Raw genomic sequence first — 22,495 nt, 5'->3', positions numbered from 1 at the left:
AGGTTAGGATGTGCACAAGGATATTCAGCCGAAGAAACCATAAATCACTTCTAAAATCTTCAGCCTTACAGAAAAGAAATAGTAAATGCCAACAGTACATAGGACCATATAACATCCTGCAGATCCAGCATCCAGGGAGTTACCTTTTGGCTTTTCCAAAATCAGACAAAGTTAAAGGGTTTTCTTCTGCCTGTTTCAAACAATTACATAGGAACACATGTTTGCAAATTTCAGGCAAAAACAGTTCAGAGCTTTATGCAGCATTCACTGTACCTAAATTGATACACTACAACAGAACTATACAAATATGAAATTTTTGTGTGAATCATTAATTAAAAATTTATACCTTTTATATTATCTCGATTCAAAGGAATGCAATCATCACTATTACCGATGCAGATACCTTTTGAAATCATGCAGAGATTTGGAGGGCAATGAAAAGTTATTCTAGGTGTGGTGGGCACAATCTCAGACAGAATGGATCTCATTTCAGGGCATGATTTTAGGAATTCACGGCCATGTCAAAGTAGCTGATTGATACATCCAAGATCAAGATAATACTGGGTGACAAGTGTTGTGCTCTGAAGTTGCTTTTTGGAGAGATCAGCAGTACCAGGACTGGATGTGATGGCCTGGAAATCTGCTTTTGAACTAGGCTGTTGGGATAATTACATCCATTGAAGGCTGAAGTGAGAGTGGTGGTGTATTGCTGTAAATAGTCTGCATCCGAACAAATACGTTTGCCTCGAATGCCAAGGCTGTATGGGAGGGAACGTTTGACATGAAAAGGATGGCAACTGTCAAAATGTAAGTATTGTAGTTTGTTAGTAAGTTTGATGTGGAAGGAAGTATGTAGCTGGGCTTTGATGAGGATGAGATCAACATCAAGAAACGTGGCATGGGATTCGGAACAGGACCATGTGAAATTTAATTGGGAGAAGTATTTAGAGATTCCAGGAATTTTAAAAGGTCACTCACCATGAGTGCATACAGCAAAGATGTCATTAATGTATCTAAGCCAAACCAGGGGCTGAAGGCTTTGGATCCCAGTAAAGCCCCCTCCAGGTGACCCATGAGAAGATTGGCATAGGAAGGAGAATGGTGCGGGGCAAAGTCAGAACATGTGGGGACCAAGCAGCAATTGGTATTGTAATTGTAAACTGTCGAAGCTGCGTTGGTAAAGTACCGGAACTTCAAGCGCTGATAGAAAGCACCGAAGCTGAAATCGTTATAGGTACAGAAAGCTGGCTGAAGCCAGAGATAAATTCTGCCGAAATTTTTACAAAGGTACAGACGGTGTTTAGAAAGGATAGATTGCATGCAACCGGTGGTGGAGTGTTCGTCGCTGTTAGTAGTAGTTTATCCTGTAGTGAAGTAGAAGTGGATAGTTCCTGTGAATTATTATGGGTGGAGGTTACACTGAACAACCGAGCTAGGTTAATGATTGGCTCCTTTTACCGACCTCCCGACTCAGCAGCATTAGTGGCAGAACAACTGAGAGAAAATTTGGAATACATTTCACATAAATTTTCTCAGCATGTTATAGTCTTAGGTGGAGATTTCAATTTACCAGATATAGACTGGGACACTCAGATGTTTAGGACGGGTGGTAGGGACAGAGCATCGAGTGACATTATACTGAGTGCACTATCCGAAAATTACCTCGAGCAATTAAACAGAGAACCGACTCGTGGAGATAACATCTTGGACCTACTGATAACAAACAGACCCGAACTTTTCGACTCTGTATGTGCAGAACAGGGAATCAGTGATCATAAGGCCATTGCAGCATCCCTGAATATGGAAGTTAATAGGAATATAAAAAAAGGGAGGAAGGTTTATCCGTTTAGCAAGAGTAATAGAAGGCAGATTTCAGACTACCTAACGAAAATTTATGTTCCGACACTGACAATGTTGAGTGTTTATGGAAAAAGTTCAAGGCAATCGTAAAATGCGTTTCAGACAGGTACGTGCCGAGTAAAACTGTGAGGGACGGGAAAAACCCACCGTGGTACAACAACAAAGTTAGGAAACTACTGCGAAAGCAAAGAGAGCTTCACTCCAAGTTTAAACGCAGCTAAAACCTCTCAGACAAACAGAAGCTAAACGATGTCAAAGTTAGCGTAAGGAGGGCTATGCGTGAAGCGTTCAGTGAATTCGAAAGTAAAATTCTATGTACCGACTTGACAGAAAATCCTAGGAAGTTCTGGTCTTATGTTAAATCAGTAAGTGGCTCGAAACAGCATATCCAGACAATCCGGGATGATGATGGCATTGAAACAGAGGATGACACGCGTAAAGCTGAAATACTAAACACCTTTTTCTAAAGCTGTTTCACAGAGGAAGACCGCACTGCAGTTCCTTCTCTAAATCCTCGCACAAACAAAAAAATGGCTGACATCGAAATAAGTGTCCAAGGAATAGAAAAGCAACTGGAATCACTCAACAGAGGAAAGTCCACTGGACCTGACGGGATACCAATTCGATTCTACACAGAGTACACGAAAGAACTTGCCCCCCTTCTAACAGCCCTGTACCGCAAGTCTCTAGAGGAACGGAAGGTTCCAAATGATTGGAAAAGAGCACAGGTAGTCCCAGTCTTCAAGAAGGGTCGTCGAGCAGATGCGCAAAACTATACACCTATATCTCTAACGTCGATCTGTTGTAGAATTTTAGAACATGTTTTTTGCTCGAGTATCATGTCGTTTTTCGAAACCCAGAATCTACTATGTAGGAATCAACATGGATTCCGGAAACAGCGATCGTGTGAGACCCAACTTGCTTTATTTGTTCATGAGACCCAGAAAATATTAGATACAGGCTCCCAGGTAGATGCTATTTTTCTTGACTTCTGGAAGGCGTTCGATACAGTTCCGCAATGTCGCCTGATAAACAAAGTAAGAGCCTACGGAATATCAGACCAGCTGTGTGGCTGGATTGAAGAGTTTTTAGCAAACAGAACACAGCATGTTGTTATCAATGGAGAAACGTCTACAGACGTTAAAGTAACCTCTGGCATACCACAGGGGAGTGTTATGGGACCATTGCTTTTCAAAATATATATAAATGACCTAGTAGATAGTGTCAGAAGTTCCATGCGGCTTTTCGCGGATGATGCTCTACTTTACAGAGAAGTTGCAGCATTACAAATTGTAGCGAAATGCAGGAAGATCTGCAGCGGATAGGCACTTGGTGCAGGGAGTGGCAACTGACCCTTAACATAGACAAATGTAATGTATTGCGAATACATAGAAAGAAGGAGCCTTTATTGTATGATTATATGATAGCGGAACAAACACTGGTAGCAGTTACTTCTGTAAAATATCTGGGAGTTTGCGTGTGGAACGATTTGAAGTGGAATGATCATATAGAATTAATTGTTGGTAAGGCGGGTACCAGGTTGAGATTCATTGGGAGAGTCCTTAGAAAATGTAGTCCATCAACAAAGGAGGTGGCTTACAAAACACTCGTTCGACCTATACTTGAGTATTGCTCATCAGTGTGGGATCCGTACCAGATCGGGTTGACAGAGGAGATAGAGAAGATCCAAAGAAGAGCGGCACGTTTCGTCACAGGGTTATTTGGTAACTGTGATAGCGTTACGGAGATGTTTAACAAACTCAAGTGGCAGACTCTGCGAGAGAGGCGCTCTGCATCGCGGTGTAGCTTGCTCGTCAGGTTTCGAGAGGGTGCGTTTCTGGATGAGGTATCGAATATATTGCTTCCCCCTACTTATACCTCCCGAGGAGATCACGAATGTAAAATTAGAGAGATTAGAGCGCGCACGGAGGCTTTCAGACAGTCGTTCTTCCCGCGAACCATACGCGACTGGAACAGGAAAGGGAGGTAATGACAGTGGCACATAAAGTGCCCTCCGCCACACACCGTTGGGTGGCTTGCGGAGTATAAATGTAGATGTAGATGTAGATGAAGGGGCCATCCTGGTTCCCAGGGCCATACCCCTGATCTGTTTGTACACCTGCCCTTCAAAGGTGAAGTAATTGTTGGTAGTATAAAGTTAAGCAAGAAGGATATCACAGGCCTGGAATCACGTGGGCACTGACTGAGGAAGTCTTCAGCAGCAAAGTGAGGGGAGAGTGCTTTGGATCAGAGATTGACAATGCTGATCCATAAGCCTTCAGCCCCTCGTTTGATTCAGATATGTTGATGACATCTTTGCCACATGGACACATGATGAGGCTGACCTGTTAAAAATTCCTGATCCATAAACCTTCAGCCCCTCATTTGATTCAGATATGTTGATGACATCTTTGCCATATGGACACATGAGGAGGCTACCTGTTAAAATTCCTGGAATCTCTAAATACCTTCTCCCAATTAAATTTCACACGGTCCTATTCTGAATCCCATGCCACTTCCCTTGATGTTGATCTCATCCTCATCAAAGATGAGCTTCACAATTTCTTCCACATCATACTTACTTACAAACAACAGTACTTACATTTTGACAGTTGCCATCCTTTTCATGTCAAATGTTCGCTCCCATACTGCGTTGGTATTCGAGGCAAACGTATTTGCTTAGATGCAGACTCTTCATATCAATACATCACCACTCTCTCTTCAGCCTTCACTGGAAGTAATTATCCAACAGCCTAGTTCAAAAGCAGATTTATCAGGCCATCAAATCCAATCTGGGTACTGCTGATCTCTCCAAAAAACAACTTCAGAGCACACAACTTGTCACCCAGTATTATCCTGCTCTTGAATGTATCAATCAATCAGCTCCTTCGACAAGGCCATGTCTTCCTAAAATCATGCCCTAGAATGAGATCCATTCTGTCCGAGATTTTGCCCACCACGCCTAGAATAGCTTTTCATTGCCCTCCCAATCTCCTATGCTCCTTCTGCACCCATCTCCCTATCCTATGGCTCCTACCCTTGTGACCATTCCTGCTGCAAGCCTTGCCCTGTGCACCCTCCTACTACCACCTATTCCAGCCCTGTAACTGGCAAAACATATACTATCAAAGGAAGAGCCACCTGTGAAATGACACGTCACATACCAGTCATTATTTAAACACTGTTCAACCTTTTACATTGACTTGACTACCACCCAGTTATCGGTCATGATGAATGGGCATAGGCAGTGGGTGTATACAGGCAACGCACAATATCCTGTTGCAGTGCATGCTGTACAACATGACAGTTGTGACCTCAGTGCTTGCTACACCACACACAACATCTGGATTCTTCCCCCAGAAACCAGTTTCTCAGAACTCTGCAGGTGGGAACTAGCACTACAACATGTCCTTAGTTGTCGCCACCCACCTAGCCTTAATTTATGTTAATTTCTTCCATCTTGGCATTTATTCACAGTAACTACTCCATTTTTCACTCCATTTTAATTTCCTACATATTTCATTTTCTGACTTGTCTATTTTTCATGATCCCACCTCTGTTACATACAATGCACTTAGCTTTTCACACTTATTAACTCATGCATGGTGTTTTAGTAGTAATCTCTGTCTTGCATATTACCTTGTCTTCAACCTTTAAGCTCAGGTTTTCAAATATCACCCGGTGTAGTTACCAATCATCCCATCTGGTAAATCTCCCCTGATCCGGGGTTCTGGGCGACTTTTTTTGAACTGTATCCCTTTCCCTAAACCTCTCCAGTCCTTTTCCTCCACCCTCTTCCTTCCCCTTCAAGTCTTCTGCCAGAAAAAGGAGCCACTGGATCAGAAAGCTTGTAAAAGTTACATCCTTTTGTGTGTGTGTTCCTCTCCTGTCATCATTTGGTGAATAGATTTTTTACCTATCCATTTATAAGAACAAATGTAGTAAGAAAAGATTTTTGAGTTTCTTGAAGACTAACAAGATCAATGGGGACTAATTTCAAATATGTTCATTTAACATAAAGCCAATGACAAAATCATTGTGAAATCTGTTTATGCACCTAAAAAAAGAATTAATTATTTTACACTGGAATAAATATATTAAAATACTGGACAACATGTGAGCAAAATCCTATACCTGGCATGTGTTGTGCAATGCCACCAGACAGTTTTTCTCACGCAGATGCTTCAAAGAGGTGAAAACTAACCTTACCTGCATTCAATCCCATGGGCTGCTAGTTGCTTGTGGTTCGGTGTGCAGAAGAGGGACATACGGACATATTTGAGTTGATTGACATGGAATCCCACACAAGAACACACAGAAACACAGTAACCATCATGCTGTATTGCCAACTGACTGTGAGCCTTGGCCGTGCACATAACCAGCAACAATCACATGCAGCAAGAGGAATATGATTGTTGGTGGTGTGATGCAGAGGTGGCACCGTTAAAAGACATTCAAATGGCATGATCAGGGTTAATACAGAAATAGGTCAGGTGAAAATGTTTGCAACTATGAACCTTAGTGAAATGTAAGACTGATTGAACACATGTTGTGTTCCACAATAAACAAGGAGATAGTGAATTCTGCTACAAAAACGCTTTTATAAAAAAAAGAATAAGCTCTAAAACTATGTACCCAAAGAAATAATAATAATAATGTGCAGAGCTCCTTGGTTTATATGTATTTCTTATATAATCTAGATTTGACTTGTAAGCAAAAACTTATGTTTTGTAATAACGACATTTATTTCAGCACTACCACTGTGAGCTGTGCAAAGTAATTTCTGATCCCACTACATGACTGTTCCATGAAACCTGTCCTATGCTGTAAACCTAATGCTTGTATGAGTGACCACCTGGATTATTGCAACCACGTAACTCATTGTCTGGGTCCTATCCTTTTGATTGGCATCTGACAACCAGTGACATCACCTGTCATATGTCCCTAGGTCCATTTTGACAACTGTTGAAAATGTGTTAACCAGACTACTTTAGGCTTTTTGTAAATCAGCCCTAACATCAATATTTAGTCTTCATGAAATGAAAATCAAACAGTTGTTTACTTGTAGCAGTTACATAAACACACTATGCTTTGTGTGTGTGTGTGTGTGTTTGTGAAACTGTTTATTAATATGAGTGAACTGTCACAGTAATGGAAAATCAAAAGTAACAAACTCCCTTATGTGAGTATATCTGCAGGGAGGTGATTCTTTGAATGGCACTGTCAAGTTGACTACAAAAAACTGTGCCAATACCATTCAAGGAGGCCACGTAATAGAAAATTATGAAAGAGAATCCACAGCCTCTCAAGATCTGAGATGATAATTTTTGTTTTAAAACAAGTTATAGGTCTAGCTCAGTTTTTTTTGTACCACTTACTTCTTGGTGCCTCTCCTGTCTGCATGAAAAGCAGAAGGTGATAGTATTATTCGATGTACAATTTAGATTAATTACAGAATCATGATCTAAAACTGAATTACTTTTGTTTAACATTACTGATATTACCTGTCCTTACCTTCTTTTTAAATGTTTTTTTTTTCCAGGACTGAAATCGATGAGTTGGGTTACTTATATCGTGATGCTATTTATCAGCCACCACTGCTGCAGCCTAGAATACATATTGCATGACCAATAAACGAACCTGCATCCATACAAAATTTGTTTTATGGAGTCCAATCTATTTAAAAGAAACACTGCTATGCCACACAAATACTAGCACTGAAATACTTACCGTATTTACTCAAATCTAAGCCGCATTTTTTTTCCGGTTTTTGTAATCCAAAAAGCCGCCTGCGGCTTAGAACCGAGTGCAAAGAAAGTGGAAGTTCTGAAAAATGTTGGTAGGTGCCACCACAACTAACTTCTGCCGTCGAATATATGTAAAGGTACACAGGCACGCTTTGTAGGCACAAAGATAAATACTGGCGCCAAAACCTCCGCATCAGAGAAAGAAAAAAAGAGAGAGAGAGAGAGAGAGAGAGAGAGAGAGAGAGAGAGAGAGAGAGAGAGGTGGGAGACGAGCTTTTTTTTCTCCACCCCGAATTTCGACTACTGCATTTTTATACATTATCCAACGAAGTAAATACAAATTCCGTATTGTTCATCTTCGAATGTAGCAGAATTTCAATGTACTGCGAAAATCCGACATGCAAGACTGTTTGGGATGTTTGTCAATATGGCCAACTCTACTTTCTGAATTTTTTCCTACCTGTGGGAAGAGATGGTTGCTAATAGGAACCTGATGAAATCTGAATCACATGCTGTATTCTGTTCACCATAGGAATAATACGAATATCAACATTTTGTCATGTATTCTTTCGTGTTTGCTGCTATCTCATTTAAATCCTGCCTGCCTAATAAACTACGAAACTAGAGTGCGACAACAGCAAACGCGGAAGAATATACGTATCGTGTCATGTTTATATTCGTATTATTCTTTTGCCTAATAGTGATACAGTCGGAAATGAAGCACGGCAACTGACTAGATTTTTAATTCTAAGATGACTCTAATTTCTGTGCAGAATTTGATGTCCTAAAGAAGCGGCCGCAAAGATTTCCAAACAGAGAACATTTTCGCCTAACTCTCGTTCAGAACATGTTCTATCATATGCAGTTTATTATTTGGTTCTTCTTGATCATTATCAAAGAAAGCAGCAGTGTAAGTAACAACAAATAGCAGTCTCTTGCCATTGTTTCGCTAATGAGACGATTACTTTCTTCTTTTTTTTAAATTGTAAGCGGCGGTAGCGCGCACAAAAGCAAGCCATGCCGCGAGCGGCGGCAGGCCGTAAAACACGCACTATCAGAATGCGACAAACAATGCGTGACACAGTACAGTAATGCATTTTCAGCTTAGAGTGACGCAAACACCTATAACAAAGAAAATAGCACTTATCAGATCAAAGCAAAATAAGCAATCGATTCAAACCAGACGAAGCACGTGAAAAACGAAGGGTACCCGTATAAATACGGACGGAGCGCCTGACGCATAGCAATGGCTACCTGGTAAAGCTTAACTGCTAAACTTACGACTCGAACCAAACTACTGTAGCTGTATCGTCATTCATTCGACCTAAATTGTATCTCATATTACAATGGACCAACTTTGTTTCGATTTGGAGATGCGGCCTAAAACTTTACTCTCCCCTTGAATTTCGAGCCTCAAATTTCCGGTGCGGCTTAGATTCGGGATTTTTTTTTCCTTTATTTCGAGTCTCATTTTTCAGGTGCGGCTTAGATTCGAGTGCGGCTTAGATTCGAGTAAATACGGTATATTTCTTTCCACAATCATGCATCACAATATTAGTAGCAGACCAACAATCACTGATTGTGACAATTTTTTAAAACCACTCTTATTCTGTTTTCTCTTCTTGTTAATCACATAAAACAAGTGACACTTAAGTTATTCACAAGAGAGAGGGAGGAATTATAATATGCTGTGTCCATATACCTTATATTAACTGTACATAATAATAGACCATTTCTCTCACAATATGCTGCCTGAAACTTAACTATTAATAAAAAAAATTAATATCTCCATCATCTCTCATCTTTTAGAAGTACAGACAGTGTAACCCATCATTTGCCCTGATATAATGCATTACACGTTACTGTTTTCAAGAAGTTTGCTACCCTAGTTGAAAAGGATACAGAAGGGATTAAATTAAATGATTGTGCTGCTGCAACAAACTTTTGCTACAAGAGTGTTTTAAGAAACTGTATTTAAACTGTCAGCAAACACTTTTTTCTGTAAGCAGACCCACTGAACATGCAGATGAATTATGATTTATGGATATGTTAAAATACCCTGCAGGAGATCAGCATGCATACTAGGTTACACAGGATCTGTTATGAAATGCCCTTTTTGTTGTACATGTACACAAATGCTGCTTGACAAAATTTATTGGTACCAATGTCTTTAAATATATAGCAATTCCTAGTGTAAGTGACAACTACTGCCACCATATTTGCTAACTTAAGTCCTGTAAAACATAATACACTCCTGGAAATGGAAAAAAGAACACATTGACACCGGTGTGTCAGACCCACCATACTTGCTCCGGACACTGCGAGAGGGCTGTACAAGCAATGATCACACGCACGGCACAGCGGACACACCAGGAACCGCGGTGTTGGCCGTCGAATGGCGCTAGCTGCGCAGCATTTGTGCACCGCCGCCGTCAGTGTCAGCCAGTTTGCCGTGGCATATGGAGCTCCATCGCAGTCTTTAACACTGGTAGCATGCCGCGACAGCGTGGACGTGAACCGTATGTGCAGTTGACGGACTTTGAGCGAGGGCGTATAGTGGGCATGCGGGAGGCCGGGTGGACGTACCACCGAATTGCTCAACACGTGGGGCGTGAGGTCTCCACAGTACATCGATGTTGTCGCCAGTGGTCGGCGGAAGGTGCACGTGCCCGTCGACCTGGGACCGGACCGCAGCGACGCACGGATGCACGCCAAGACCGTAGGATCCTACGCAGTGCCGTAGGGGACCGCACCGCCACTTCCCAGCAAATTAGGGACACTGTTGCTCCTGGGGTATCGGCGAGGACCATTCGCAACCGTCTCCATGAAGCTGGGCTACGGTCCCGCACACCGTTAGGCCGTCTTCCACTCACGCCCCAACATCGTGCAGCCTGCCTCCAGTGGTGCCGCGACAGGCGTGAATGGAGGGACGAATGGAGACGTGTCGTCTTCAGCGATGAGAGTCGCTTCTGCCTTGGTGCCAATGATGGTCGTATGCATGTTTGGCGCCGTGCAGGTGAGCGCCACAATCAGGACTGCATACGACCGAGGCACACAGGGCCAACACCCGGCATCATGGTGTGGGGAGCGATCTCCTACACTGGCCGTACACCACTGGTGATCGTCGAGGGGACACTGAATAGTGCACGGTACATCCAAACCGTCATCGAACCCATCATTCTACCATTCCTAGACCGGCAAGGGAACTTGCTGTTCCAACAGGACAATGCACGTCCGCATGTATCCCGTGCCACCCAACGTGCTCTAGAAGGTGTAAGTCAACTACCCTGGCCAGCAAGATCTCCGGATCTGTCCCCCATTGAGCATGTTTGGGACTGGATGAAGCGTCGTCTCAGGCGGTCTGCACGTCCAGCACGAACGCTGGTCCAACTGAGGCGCCAGGTGGAAATGGCATGGCAAGCCGTTCCACAGGACTACATCCAGCATCTCTACGATCGTCTCCATGGGAGAATAGCAGCCTGCATTGCTGCGAAAGGTGGATATACACTGTACTAGCCCCGACATTGTGCATGCTCTGTTGCCTGTGTCTATGTGCCTGTGGTTCTGTCAGTGTGATCATGTGATGTATCTGACCCCAGGAATGTGTCAATAAAGTTTCCCCTTCCTGGGACAATGAATTCACGGTGTTCTTATTTCAATTTCCAGGAGTGTATATATGTATATTAGTGATCAAATATGTTCAAAGAGGGGGCGTTATGTTAACTGGGTTTAATGAATCTAATTCATGAATGTAAGTAGTTCATTAATTTTACTCTTTCATCTTTGAATAGTCTGTTGCAACAAGGACAGCTGACATTTATACTGACCACATTAAAATTGGGTGAGGAAAAGTTCTGGTCATTCCTAAACATTTTTAATAACTGTCTGTACAGCTGTAATTTGCTTGAGTTACACTGTTGTTATTTTTCTCTGTTAAAACTCCCTACCATAAAAAAGGTCTGCTCCGATACTTACAACCATTCATATTTTAACCCCATGACAATGATGCTCACTCCCATTTTTTAGTTACTTTGCTATTAACCAAGCTGTGACTGGTGTTATCTAACCTAATGATAGAAATAATTGGAACGACACCATATGTGACTCTGCCACCAGGCGTAAACAACTGTTCTAACACCAACTTAATTCTCTTGAAAGAAATTACAAATGACATTGATTATGATAGCTGTCTGCTCTTGTTTACCCTCTACAGTTCACCTGCAATGTCTTGCTTTGTAAAATTTTTATTCTGTGACTCTATATCCCATATTGTCCGCCGCTTGTGGTCTTGCGGTAGAGTACTTGCTTCCCGCCCACGGGGTCCCTGGTTTGACTCCCGCTGGGGTCAGGGATTTTTCCTGCCTCGAGATGACTGGGTGTTGTTGGGTCACCTTCATAATCATCATTTATTCCCATTAAAGTCAGAGGAAGGCAATGGCAAACCACCTCCACTAGGAACTTGCCTAGTACAGCGGTGCGGGTCTCCCGCATCGTACCCTACGCTCCTTGGAGTATGGGACCTCTCACCATCATCATCATATCCCATATTACCTGACCCAAAATAGCACTATGTTTAAAAACATGATTTGGTATTCATCCTGCATAGTTAGCTGACATTTCTAGTATGAAAGCTACGTAACAACAAAATTACTAATTTTTCTACATTCTTGTTACTGAAAGTTTGTTGCGCTCTGTGTACACTTGCATCTGCCAAAAGCAGAGGGGTGAAACACTGTATAATAGCTGAAAGAACATAGATTTTTATATCCATTAGAATCACAGCCTGGTAAGGTCTCACCAACTTAGCACCCAATTCAGTGCCAGTTAGTACTCCATGTCCACAATTACTACAGCAAAATAAAGTTTCTGGCAATACACAGTACATCTAATAAATGCTAATGTGAGTGTAATGCCCAGAGGCTCAATATGCAAGAGATGCAGTACAATAGAACTACGCAGTGCCAGTACTCAGATATCTATCATCATATTTAAGTGTATGTCATAGTTTCTTTGTAAAACTGTTTCACTCAAATTAATAACATGTAATATAATCTATTAAGGGACTTCAAGTGAGAGCAATAACTCCAGATTGTTTAATTTCTCTTACGCTTATATAAATTACAAATATCAAACATAAAATGACTCACCTCCTCACAAACTACTCAAAATTCCGATGACTTTGGAAAGAAAATCGTTAATAATGAAGGTATGAATATTAGTTCATATTTCATGAATAATGTATGGAGAATCTATTTTTCTCCTAAAGCGATCTAAGCAATATGAACACTACCCTTTGGCTTACTTCTAAATCTACAAAATACCTCACTTATCCTGATTATCCGCCAGAAGGTTGGCAAAAATAATTTTACAATAAATTACTGTTGTGTTCTTGAGCATAAACTTCTCTTCTCTGGATTTATTTTCTTTGAAATGACAAATGACCATTAATCATCATCGTAAGACCTGTGTTGATACTGCTGCAAACAGCACACTTACAAATGGTTGCAGTGCAAAAGTTTTAATGACAATAAAAAGGAGAAGGTTACAGACTGCACATTGAATCATTTGTTTTAAAGTTATGAATCAGTCTTTCTTTCATAAAATTTACTTTTTATTTTGGTGCTTAATAGTTATTTAATTTAGTTACAATGACAACACGTAATGTCTGATCAAATGCTGTACATAAGGCCAGTCCTATTTTATCTGGATTCCAGTCATAGCTTGAGATTGGCTGACTGGATAATGTGTTGTTTTGCAGTAAACTAACTGTCCCCACTACACCTACTGCTCCATCATCTGTTGTTTTCACTCGCTGTGCAGGGTAATTGCTGGAACAACCGAAATGAATAATTTTACTATTCTGGAGTGACTTTATTAATATGCAAGCTAAGAGGTAATAAATGGCAATGCTATGAATGATTCACATTAAAATCCTATTGGCTATAATATATTAAAATAGCCATAATTTTCTTTTATGGCCAGTTCTCAACAATCAAAATATCAACCACAATGCAAGAGAAACATGTGTGACACTGGAGACTGTCTGCAGAAAAGGCAAAAATTCACTGTTCTTCTTTAGTAACAATATGATAGTACATGACATATGAGGCTCCCTTGTTACAGTCATGCAACATCAAAGGAGTAAATTACAGCATAAGCAAGGTAAGGCTAGCTGTAATTCAAAAGTAGCTTACTGAAGTTGGTCATTAAAAAAATGTAAATTTGCTTAAAAATACCAAATAAATTATCTTATAACATTATAATGAGTATGTAAAATAAGAGAAAGGCAACCACTCACCTATAGCAGACTGATATGTGGAGCATAGAGACATTTAACAGAGAACACAGTTCTCACTACCTTTCAAACTTTTGCTCTTTTTTCTAGTGAAAGTACACACAACCCCAGAGACACCGAAATGCACACTTTCGTGACCATGGGAGTGTGCATTTGGGTGTCTGTGTGTACTTTTACTAGAAAAGGAGCATGAGCATGAAAGGTCTTTCCTGTTATGTGTTTCTATGCACCACACATCTGTCCGCTATAGATGAGTGGTTACCTTTCCCTTATTTCACATGTTGCACCTTCCAAGAGTTTCCACGACAATGGGTACAGCATTTAAGAAATTACACAAAAATTGGTTTTAGCCTTTTATTAGACAAACATACATATACATCACCAGGCTCATAAATTGATATTTTTGTATTACAAATGTGTTTTGGCTTGGTTCAAATGGCTCTGAGCACTATGGGACTCGGAACTGCTGTGGTCATAAGTCCCCTAGAACTTAGAACTACTTAAACCTAACTAACCTAAGGACATCACACACATCCATGCCCGAGGCAGGATTCAAACCTGCGACCGTAGCGGTCGTGCGGTTCCAGACTGTAGCGCCTTTAACCGCTCGGCCACTCCGGCCAGCACAAATGTGTTTTAAGTGACACATGAATGTTAGTATGAAACAGGAGAAATCAGTAACCTTTGTTTCACAGTAAGCACACAAATCACATTGAGCAATTAATTATGTTTACAGTGATCATCCAATAAATTTACAAATCATATAAGTGAATTTTGCGTGAGAGGCTTATACCTTTTCCCAGCAACTGCAAAAAGAAACTGCCATTAGTAGACAAGTGATAAAATAGAGTTTTTTTAAAGATTATTAAATGAGGCACAGAACAGATTTTTGCCATGTAGGCAACAAAAGGATGAGGCATTTCTTTATCCCCAAACTATTACACAGATGGCTGCTGAGGGTGTAACCGAACCAAGAGCTGCCAATGAAATTTTGAGAAGTGAGGAAGTGTAAAAACTAATTTACTACAGCTGTTTTAGAAGGCACAAGAAAAATATTCCACAATTCTCGTTCTTGTGCATGCTCTGGTAGATATTGAGAACCCCAATATAAAGCTAGTAAAAATTAAAACAGTAAATATATATCAGTTACCTCTCCATCAAAATGGAACTTCTTGACATGCACTGCTTCTATGAGTTTCCAAGATACTGACTACTGCAATGACTTCACTGGCAGGAGGGGTGGGATGGACAACAACATGGCACCTTTCTGTCCCAGAAAGCACAAAACTTGTTGCTTATAGCTGTATGAAAACTTACACAGTTTGCGTAATGAGGAATTTCACCATTTTTTGCTCGCTCTCTTCATCTCTGATTGACTATAATGGACCCAGGTCTTGTCTCTGGGTTCTTCTCTTCACAAAAACTTTTCACATGTGCTAATACATTGCTCTTTCACCTCATGAGTCAGCTCCCGCAGCATACATCTTCCAGACACTTTATGAAAATTGAGTACTTAATCCTTCATGTGGAAAGTATAAACATGGCTAACATTTAGAGTTGTTGCAATAGTGTTCAGCAGTTTTTCATTACAGTCAATCCCATGGCTGTAGCAATCCTGAAAACATAATGCAATCTGCCTGACCCCGAGAAGGCTCTAGGTGCCACAAGTGTCATATAGTTTCTGAACTTCCAACTCCAATAGTAGATTCGTTGCTGTCACATATACATCATTGTACTGGACCTTTATTCTCCAATTAATTTCAGTAGACATTAACTACACATAATTCAAATAAGAAATCAATTTTCATCCCTGATGCAAGTTGCTAATGGGGCAGCCATCTTCCCAGTGTCGTGTGGCTATGTGTACAATGCTAATCTATGTACATAAAAATATAAATGTTCGTTTGTACAAAATTGTAAATCTCCAAAAGTTCTTCACTGATTGCTTTGAAATTTTCCCACAATGATGTATAATATGAGGGTTCGAAAGGTTCTCAGAACAGAATAGAAAAAAAGTAACATCACTGAAACTTTTTTTTATTTTCCAATGTAGTCTCCTTGTAGATTAATGCACTTGGTCCAACGATGTTCCAGTTGACAATGAGTTTCCACCAGTCCTGTAAAATAGTTGTCAACTCCTGCTATCAATTCTTCATTTGAAGTGAATCTTCGTCCACCAAGAAAAATTTTCGGTTTTGGGAAGACATAGAAATCTGATAGAGCTATATCAGGTGAATAAGGTGGGTGTGGCAACAATTCATACCTTAGTTCGTGTAATTTTGCCATAGCAACAGCACATGTGTGCGGGTGCCAGTGTCAAGAGTCGCGGCATCCATCTTGCAGATAATTTTTTAATTTCTAATTCTTCAGTTAAAATGTGATATACCTTTTCAGATGATATCTGGCAAGCGTGAGCAATATCATGCACTTTCAATCGGCAATCCTCCATGACCATTTTGTGTACTTTTGCAATGATTTCTGGAGTAGTGACACATCTTGGTCAACCACTGCACGGATCATCATCTAAGCTCTCCCGACCAAATTTAAATTCATTTGACCACTTGGCAACAGTTGAGTATGAAGGAGCGGAGTCTCCCAGTGTATTCTTGAAATAGGCATGAACGTCCTTTGCTTTCATACCTTTCTTTACGAAGTACTTAATCACTGCTTGAATCCCCATTTTTTCCATCTTCACAAATCACTATGCGGGAACAACAACAGAGCCACGTCACTACCACAGTTCTCTTCCAAGAGCACTGATGTGGCACGTGTTTACAGGCAACAGTCTAATGAATATCACTTGAGCAACTCATAGCGCTAGCACTGACCTCTCATGGTGGTTCCGAGAACTTTTCAAACCACCCTTGTATGTACAATATACATATTTATACACTCTATGACACTCCAAGATGCATATAAAAACATGAGCACATTCAAATGCAACACTGTGTCACAATTTCAAAGGAATCAGTGAACAAATTTTGGAAATTTAAGATTTTGAACAAATGAACATTTACCCACACATAAATAAAAATGTAAATGTTCATTTGTTCGAAGTCTTACATCTCCAAAGATGTTCGACAACTACTTTCAAATTTTGACACAATGTTGCATTAGAATGCACACATTTCTTATATACTTATGGGACTGGCATATAGTGTGTATGTGTCTATATATGAATGTTCGTTTGTTCAAAATTTTAAGTCTCTGAAAGTTCTTCACTGATTCCTTTGCAAGTTTGAAGCAATGCCGCATTTGAGTAAGTGCATATTTTTATATACATACTGGAGCACCATACGGTATACGAGACCTGTCTAAAATGTACCCAACCTTTGGCCAGAAAAAATATTTTGAATACCTGATGGGGTTGGGACCCTAATCCCCTTCAAAGTAGGCCCCTTGTGCATGCACACACTTAGCCCACCGATCCTTCCACCTCTGGAAGTTTTCTTTTGGAATGGTGTTCAGCTCTGTCATTGTGTTCTCTCTCTGCTCTCTTCTCCGCTCTCAAAATAAGATCCTTTCAGTGGCCTTCAATTTTGGGAACAACCAGAAGTCACAAGGAGCCATGTCTAGAGAGTAGGGAGGTTGGCGAACAGCTATAATTGCATGTTTGGCCAAGAAATTTTGGATCAAGTGGGATGAATGTGTGGGGGCGTTGTTGTGATGTAGTTGCCAGTTTTTTGTCATCTGCATGTCTGGTCTTTTGCGCTGAACTGCATCACACAGTCACAGGAGAAGATCTTGATGGTACTCCTTTGTTACTGTTTGTCCTTCCAGTGCATATTCATGATGCACAATTCCACGGACATCAAAGAAGACAGTCAGCATCACCTTGACTTTGCTTCGCACCTGCCAGACTTTCTTCGGCCTTGGAGACTCGGGATGCTTCCATTGCGACGACTGTCTTTTTGTTTCTGGGTTATACCCGTACGCCAATGACTCATCTCCAGTTATCACAGTGTTCAGAAACCCAGGATCAGTGTTTGTGGTGTCCTGTGTAACGTCAAAATGGAGGTCTTTTGTTCTGGTGACAACAACTTTGGCATGAATTTCGCAGCCACTCGGTGCATGTTCAAATCGTCATGCAAAACTGCATGTGCAGAATCTTTACTCACTCCAACTTCTTGGGCAATCTCCTGCACAGTCAAACAATGATCTGGCATCACCAAATTTTGCACCCTCTCAACAACAGCTGTACTACAAGTAGTTGGGGCCTGCCAGAACACTTGTCACTCTCCACTGATGTGCAGCCATTTTTGAATTTTTTTGTGTTACACCCGTCACATCTCATCCAAACACCTGCTGAATCTTATGAATTGTTTCGCTTTGAGAATCACCAAGCTTTTGACAAAATTTGATGCAGTATCTTTGCTCAACGTGTTCAGTCAACTTGAGAGAATCGGTAATCCTACGAACACGTTGTGTAGCATCTCACTCAGCGACCGACAGGCAGCAACTGACGTGCTGGAAAGCAGGGACAAAATTCACGCATGCACATAAAGGTCTCTTCCTTTACTGTGTACAGCAGTACCATGCTATCATCTCTATTTTGCGCGGGAAAATCAAAGGTCGGATACTTTTTAGACAGACTTCGTATATATTTACATTTTTACTTAATATGTATATAATTTATATATTTATATAGCACATGGTGTTCCAGAAGCTACGTAAAAACACGTGCTTATTCGAATATAAAATTTTGTCAAAATTTCAAAGCAATTGGTGTAGAATTTTCAGAGATTTATGATCCTGTACAAATAAACATTAACATTTTTATTTATACAGATACGTAATATGTAAGGGAGAAACATTTTTATGAAAAATATCAAAACATTCTTCACAAAAATGCTCAAATGGCTCAGAGCACTATGGGACTTAACATCTGAGGTCATCAGTCCTCTATAACATAGAACTACTTAAACCTAACTAACCTAAGGACATCACACACATCCATGCCCGAGGCATGATTCGAACCGGCAACCGTAGTGGTCGCACGATTCCAGACTGAGGTGCCTTGAACCGCTCGGCCACACCTGCCAGCCATTCTTCACAGAATTATTTCAAATTTTAAATGATGCTCTACTAAACACTCAGATGGGCACAGACTATATCATTTTTTAGACAACAATATATACGGTTTCCAATGAAACTGACTGTAGGAAAGAAAATTCTCTGCTGTAAAAATGTGTGGATTTGATGCCTTTATCACAGGCAATTTTAATCACAATAGCAGAGCATTTAAACTGTTTCTCACACACAAATATTCTTCCTTATTATATATATTTTAAATCATACACTGTACACACTACAATGTGCTGTTTTGGTTTCTTTCTCACAGATGGTCTGTACAGGAAAAAAAGGGAAGTTGTATTTCTGGCTTGTGATTAGAAAACTGCTACAGGATCTGAATTTGCAATAACAATAAACAAAGCTCATAGTCAGAGAAGAGGAGGGAAGGGGTGAGAGGAGATGGACATAGAGAGCAGGAGGAGATGGATACTGAAAGGGGCAGGGAGACATTATGATGTATATCCAATTCCCACATAAATTAGAAACATGTCCTCTATATTTTCTCTGTTTTCCATTTAACCAGACTAAGCTACAATGAAGTGTGGCTGGGTGCAGCTAGTACTTAATAAATTAATGACCCTTCAGTGCACTGTAACAAGCTTACCAACCTACAAGCTACAGATGCCACATTTTGATTTTTTGTGACATGTTTATGGCTTTCATTTGACACACTTTCTGTTTTTACAAGGTTTTATAATTAAGATTTAGCTATGCACATCAATACACACTGATGAGTCAAAACATTATCACCATTGCCCACCATGAGACTGAACGAACATAGTGGTGATGTGGGCACATGACATGGTCAGGAAACTACATAAGCAGAGCACAGATGAATGGGGAATCATTCTAGTGACAATACAGGGTGCAAATGTGGCAATTCACAGACATAAATGACTTTGACAAATGGCAGATTGTCATGGCCCAGCGTCTGGAGACAAGCATCTTGGAAACGGCAAAGATGGTTGGCTGTTTTATGGAATGTGGTTGAAGTACAGTGAACTCGTGAGTAGGTGATGGGCATCCATGCTTCATTACAGAACGTGGATTTCCAATGCATTTTTGCCCTGTGAAGAGGGTCAGGTGGCAATCTCTCACAGATCTGATAACAGAGTACAGTGTTGGTGTTGGCACAAGTGTTTCAGAGCACAATGTTCTGCACACATTGTTGAACATGTCCACAGCAGATGATCCTTATGTATTCCCATGTTAGCCCACTGATACCATCATGACTGCAGTGGGCATGGGATTGTAAGGACTGGTCTGTGGATCAATGGAAACATGTCACCTAGTCAGATGAATCACAGTTCTTGTTACACCAGGTTGTCATCTAGGTGATTGGCTGCTCAGAACTTGCGCCATGTCACACACACAGGCCAGTGGGAGCAACATTATGCACTGGATATGAAAAATGGGGGGGGGGGGGGGGGGCTGTATTCACCTGGGCTTCCATGGGACCAGTGTTAATAACCAAAGGCTAAGTAAAATGATGGCAACAGAAAAGAGAGAGCACAGAAAATATGTCACAAACAGCACCAATAATTGCTTAAAACGTGCTGTAGCATACAATAAATAAGGTAGTATGAAAGTATCAATATAAAACTATATTTCAAAAGACGATTTGTAAAAATGTAATAATGTTTTACTGTGTTTGTACAACCATACCATTTTCTGCATTTTTTAGATTAAAAAACCGCACTGATGATGGTGATATTTGTTGTCGAAACTAGTTTGAGATAATTAAGAAATAAATGAATAACAAGGTCTTTTGTATCAAGGCAGACTCAATTTGTGATATTACTGTAATGCTGTTCAAACCTGATCTGATAACTTCTTTATCGGAGAACCAGGTGATTTTTACAGGCATGGAGTTAGTGAACTACCTGAGTACTGTCGGTCTGTTAGATAAAGCAAAAGAATATATAGGGTGCCCCTGGAGGAATGTCCCGCATTCGCAGATATAACTGGAATGATTATTTGAAGCAAAAAAGTCTAGTAAATGTGGGCTCTAAGAACCAAACATTAAGAGCTATGTGCACTTCTTTATCTTCAATATTGTGAAAAAAATCTCTTCTACTGCATGCTCTTTGCTTTCCATATTTTTAGAGGTTTTAATATGGACTAAAACAAAAAAAAAGGCTAGTGAACATGGACCCTAAGATGCATACCCTTAGAGCTGTGAGCACTTATTCAGTAGAAGAGATATGTTCCACCGTAGCAACATTACAGTATGCTCTTTAGAGCCCATGTTTATTGGACTTTTTTTTTCTTGTTTTGGTCCACATTACCACCTCTCAAAATATGAGAACCTTGGACTTCAAAATGGTCTATGTGTACTTGTCATCTTGTGTCATAAGCAAATACAATGGAAATGTGACATTTCAAAAAGAAAATGTGAATTCACAGCTACCAAAAATTATCTCAGCAGAAGTGGATGGAGAGGCATTATCAAGTTTGCACTAACATAAGTTATTCAACCTTACACTTAAATACTGGAAATAGTGAGACGACTTTTGATGGAGAAGATTTCTGATTTTCGATCTGGCTGCTTGTAGCTTTGTCCCAAAAAAGTTAAGAAATCTGGTCTTCACTGAGACTGGAACAGCGAGCCAAAGCAGCCTTAATGTTACAGGCAACTATGTCACCTCAGAGCTGAAGTATTGGTCTCGCCATTATTGCCCTAGGTATCTAGGAAAGATAAATCACAATGTAAAAGACGAGATTAGATGCAATTTCCACATGGAATGACTTTCCTGGACTAAAAACCATAAATTGATAACGTTATGTTACACCCAAAGTGAAAATCATTCTGATTATTCAATGGAAATATCATGAAAAACCAAGTGAATTTAGCAGGATAATTCCGTGCTAACCAGGAAGTAACTCGTTGGTCACAGAGTTGCCAAAAATATTCTGTTTTGTTGCCAAAAACTCGCCTACACTATTATCAGGAAAGATACCAGCTCATAAGTTCCCTCAGCAGGCTAGGAAGTGGCTGCAGTTTGCTTTTCTCAAAGATGCGACTGTTAAGGGCTCGAATATCCAAAGTATGAGCCAATAAGTCTTACTTTCATTTCTGTAACTAGTTTTTGGGACTAGAGTGCAGTTATGAATAATACAATGATGCACTGACTGCAAAATAAACATCATAAGTCAGTAGCTGTCACAATTAAGTGTGTTTTTCTGTCATAAGTGTATAGAAAACTAAAACACTCATTCACCAACCAGGATTCACATTTTTGGAGCCTTCCATTATGAGTTGGCAATGGGTCTTTTGATCACTGTAGACTTTGAAAATATTTTTCTTAGCAACATTGTCATAGGCACTATTCCCCAAATATGAGAACACGACTCAGCATTCCTGAATGAGATTTTCACTCTGCAGCGGAGTGTGCGCTGATATGAAACTTCCTAGCAGCATTGATTATAGAGTGTAAACATCCACAGAGGGACTTTGAATGGTATGAATAATATTAATTCCATATCAAGAAAGTTTACTGTGCACAGAACTGATAGCCAT

The 22,495-nt window shown here is 40.4% G+C and overlaps 1 protein-coding gene across 1 annotated transcript in view; it reads right to left on the bottom strand.

Moving 5' to 3' along the window:
* Positions 1-13,196: 13,196 nt before the first annotated feature.
* LOC126175424 (dynein axonemal assembly factor 10) overlaps positions 13,197-22,495 on the bottom strand; it is a 192,882-nt gene continuing 183,583 nt past the window's right edge. Inside the window, exon 8 of the mRNA XM_049922226.1 lies at positions 13,197-13,435. Within this exon, the coding sequence (XP_049778183.1) occupies positions 13,231-13,435 (205 nt within the window). The 3' untranslated portion in view covers positions 13,197-13,230. The remainder of the gene's footprint in view (positions 13,436-22,495) is intronic.

This window comes from Schistocerca cancellata, chromosome 1 (assembly GCF_023864275.1).
Source record: "Schistocerca cancellata isolate TAMUIC-IGC-003103 chromosome 1, iqSchCanc2.1, whole genome shotgun sequence".
NCBI classification, from domain to species: domain Eukaryota; kingdom Metazoa; phylum Arthropoda; class Insecta; order Orthoptera; family Acrididae; genus Schistocerca; species Schistocerca cancellata.
This window is presented reverse-complemented; position numbering and strand designations above follow the sequence as displayed.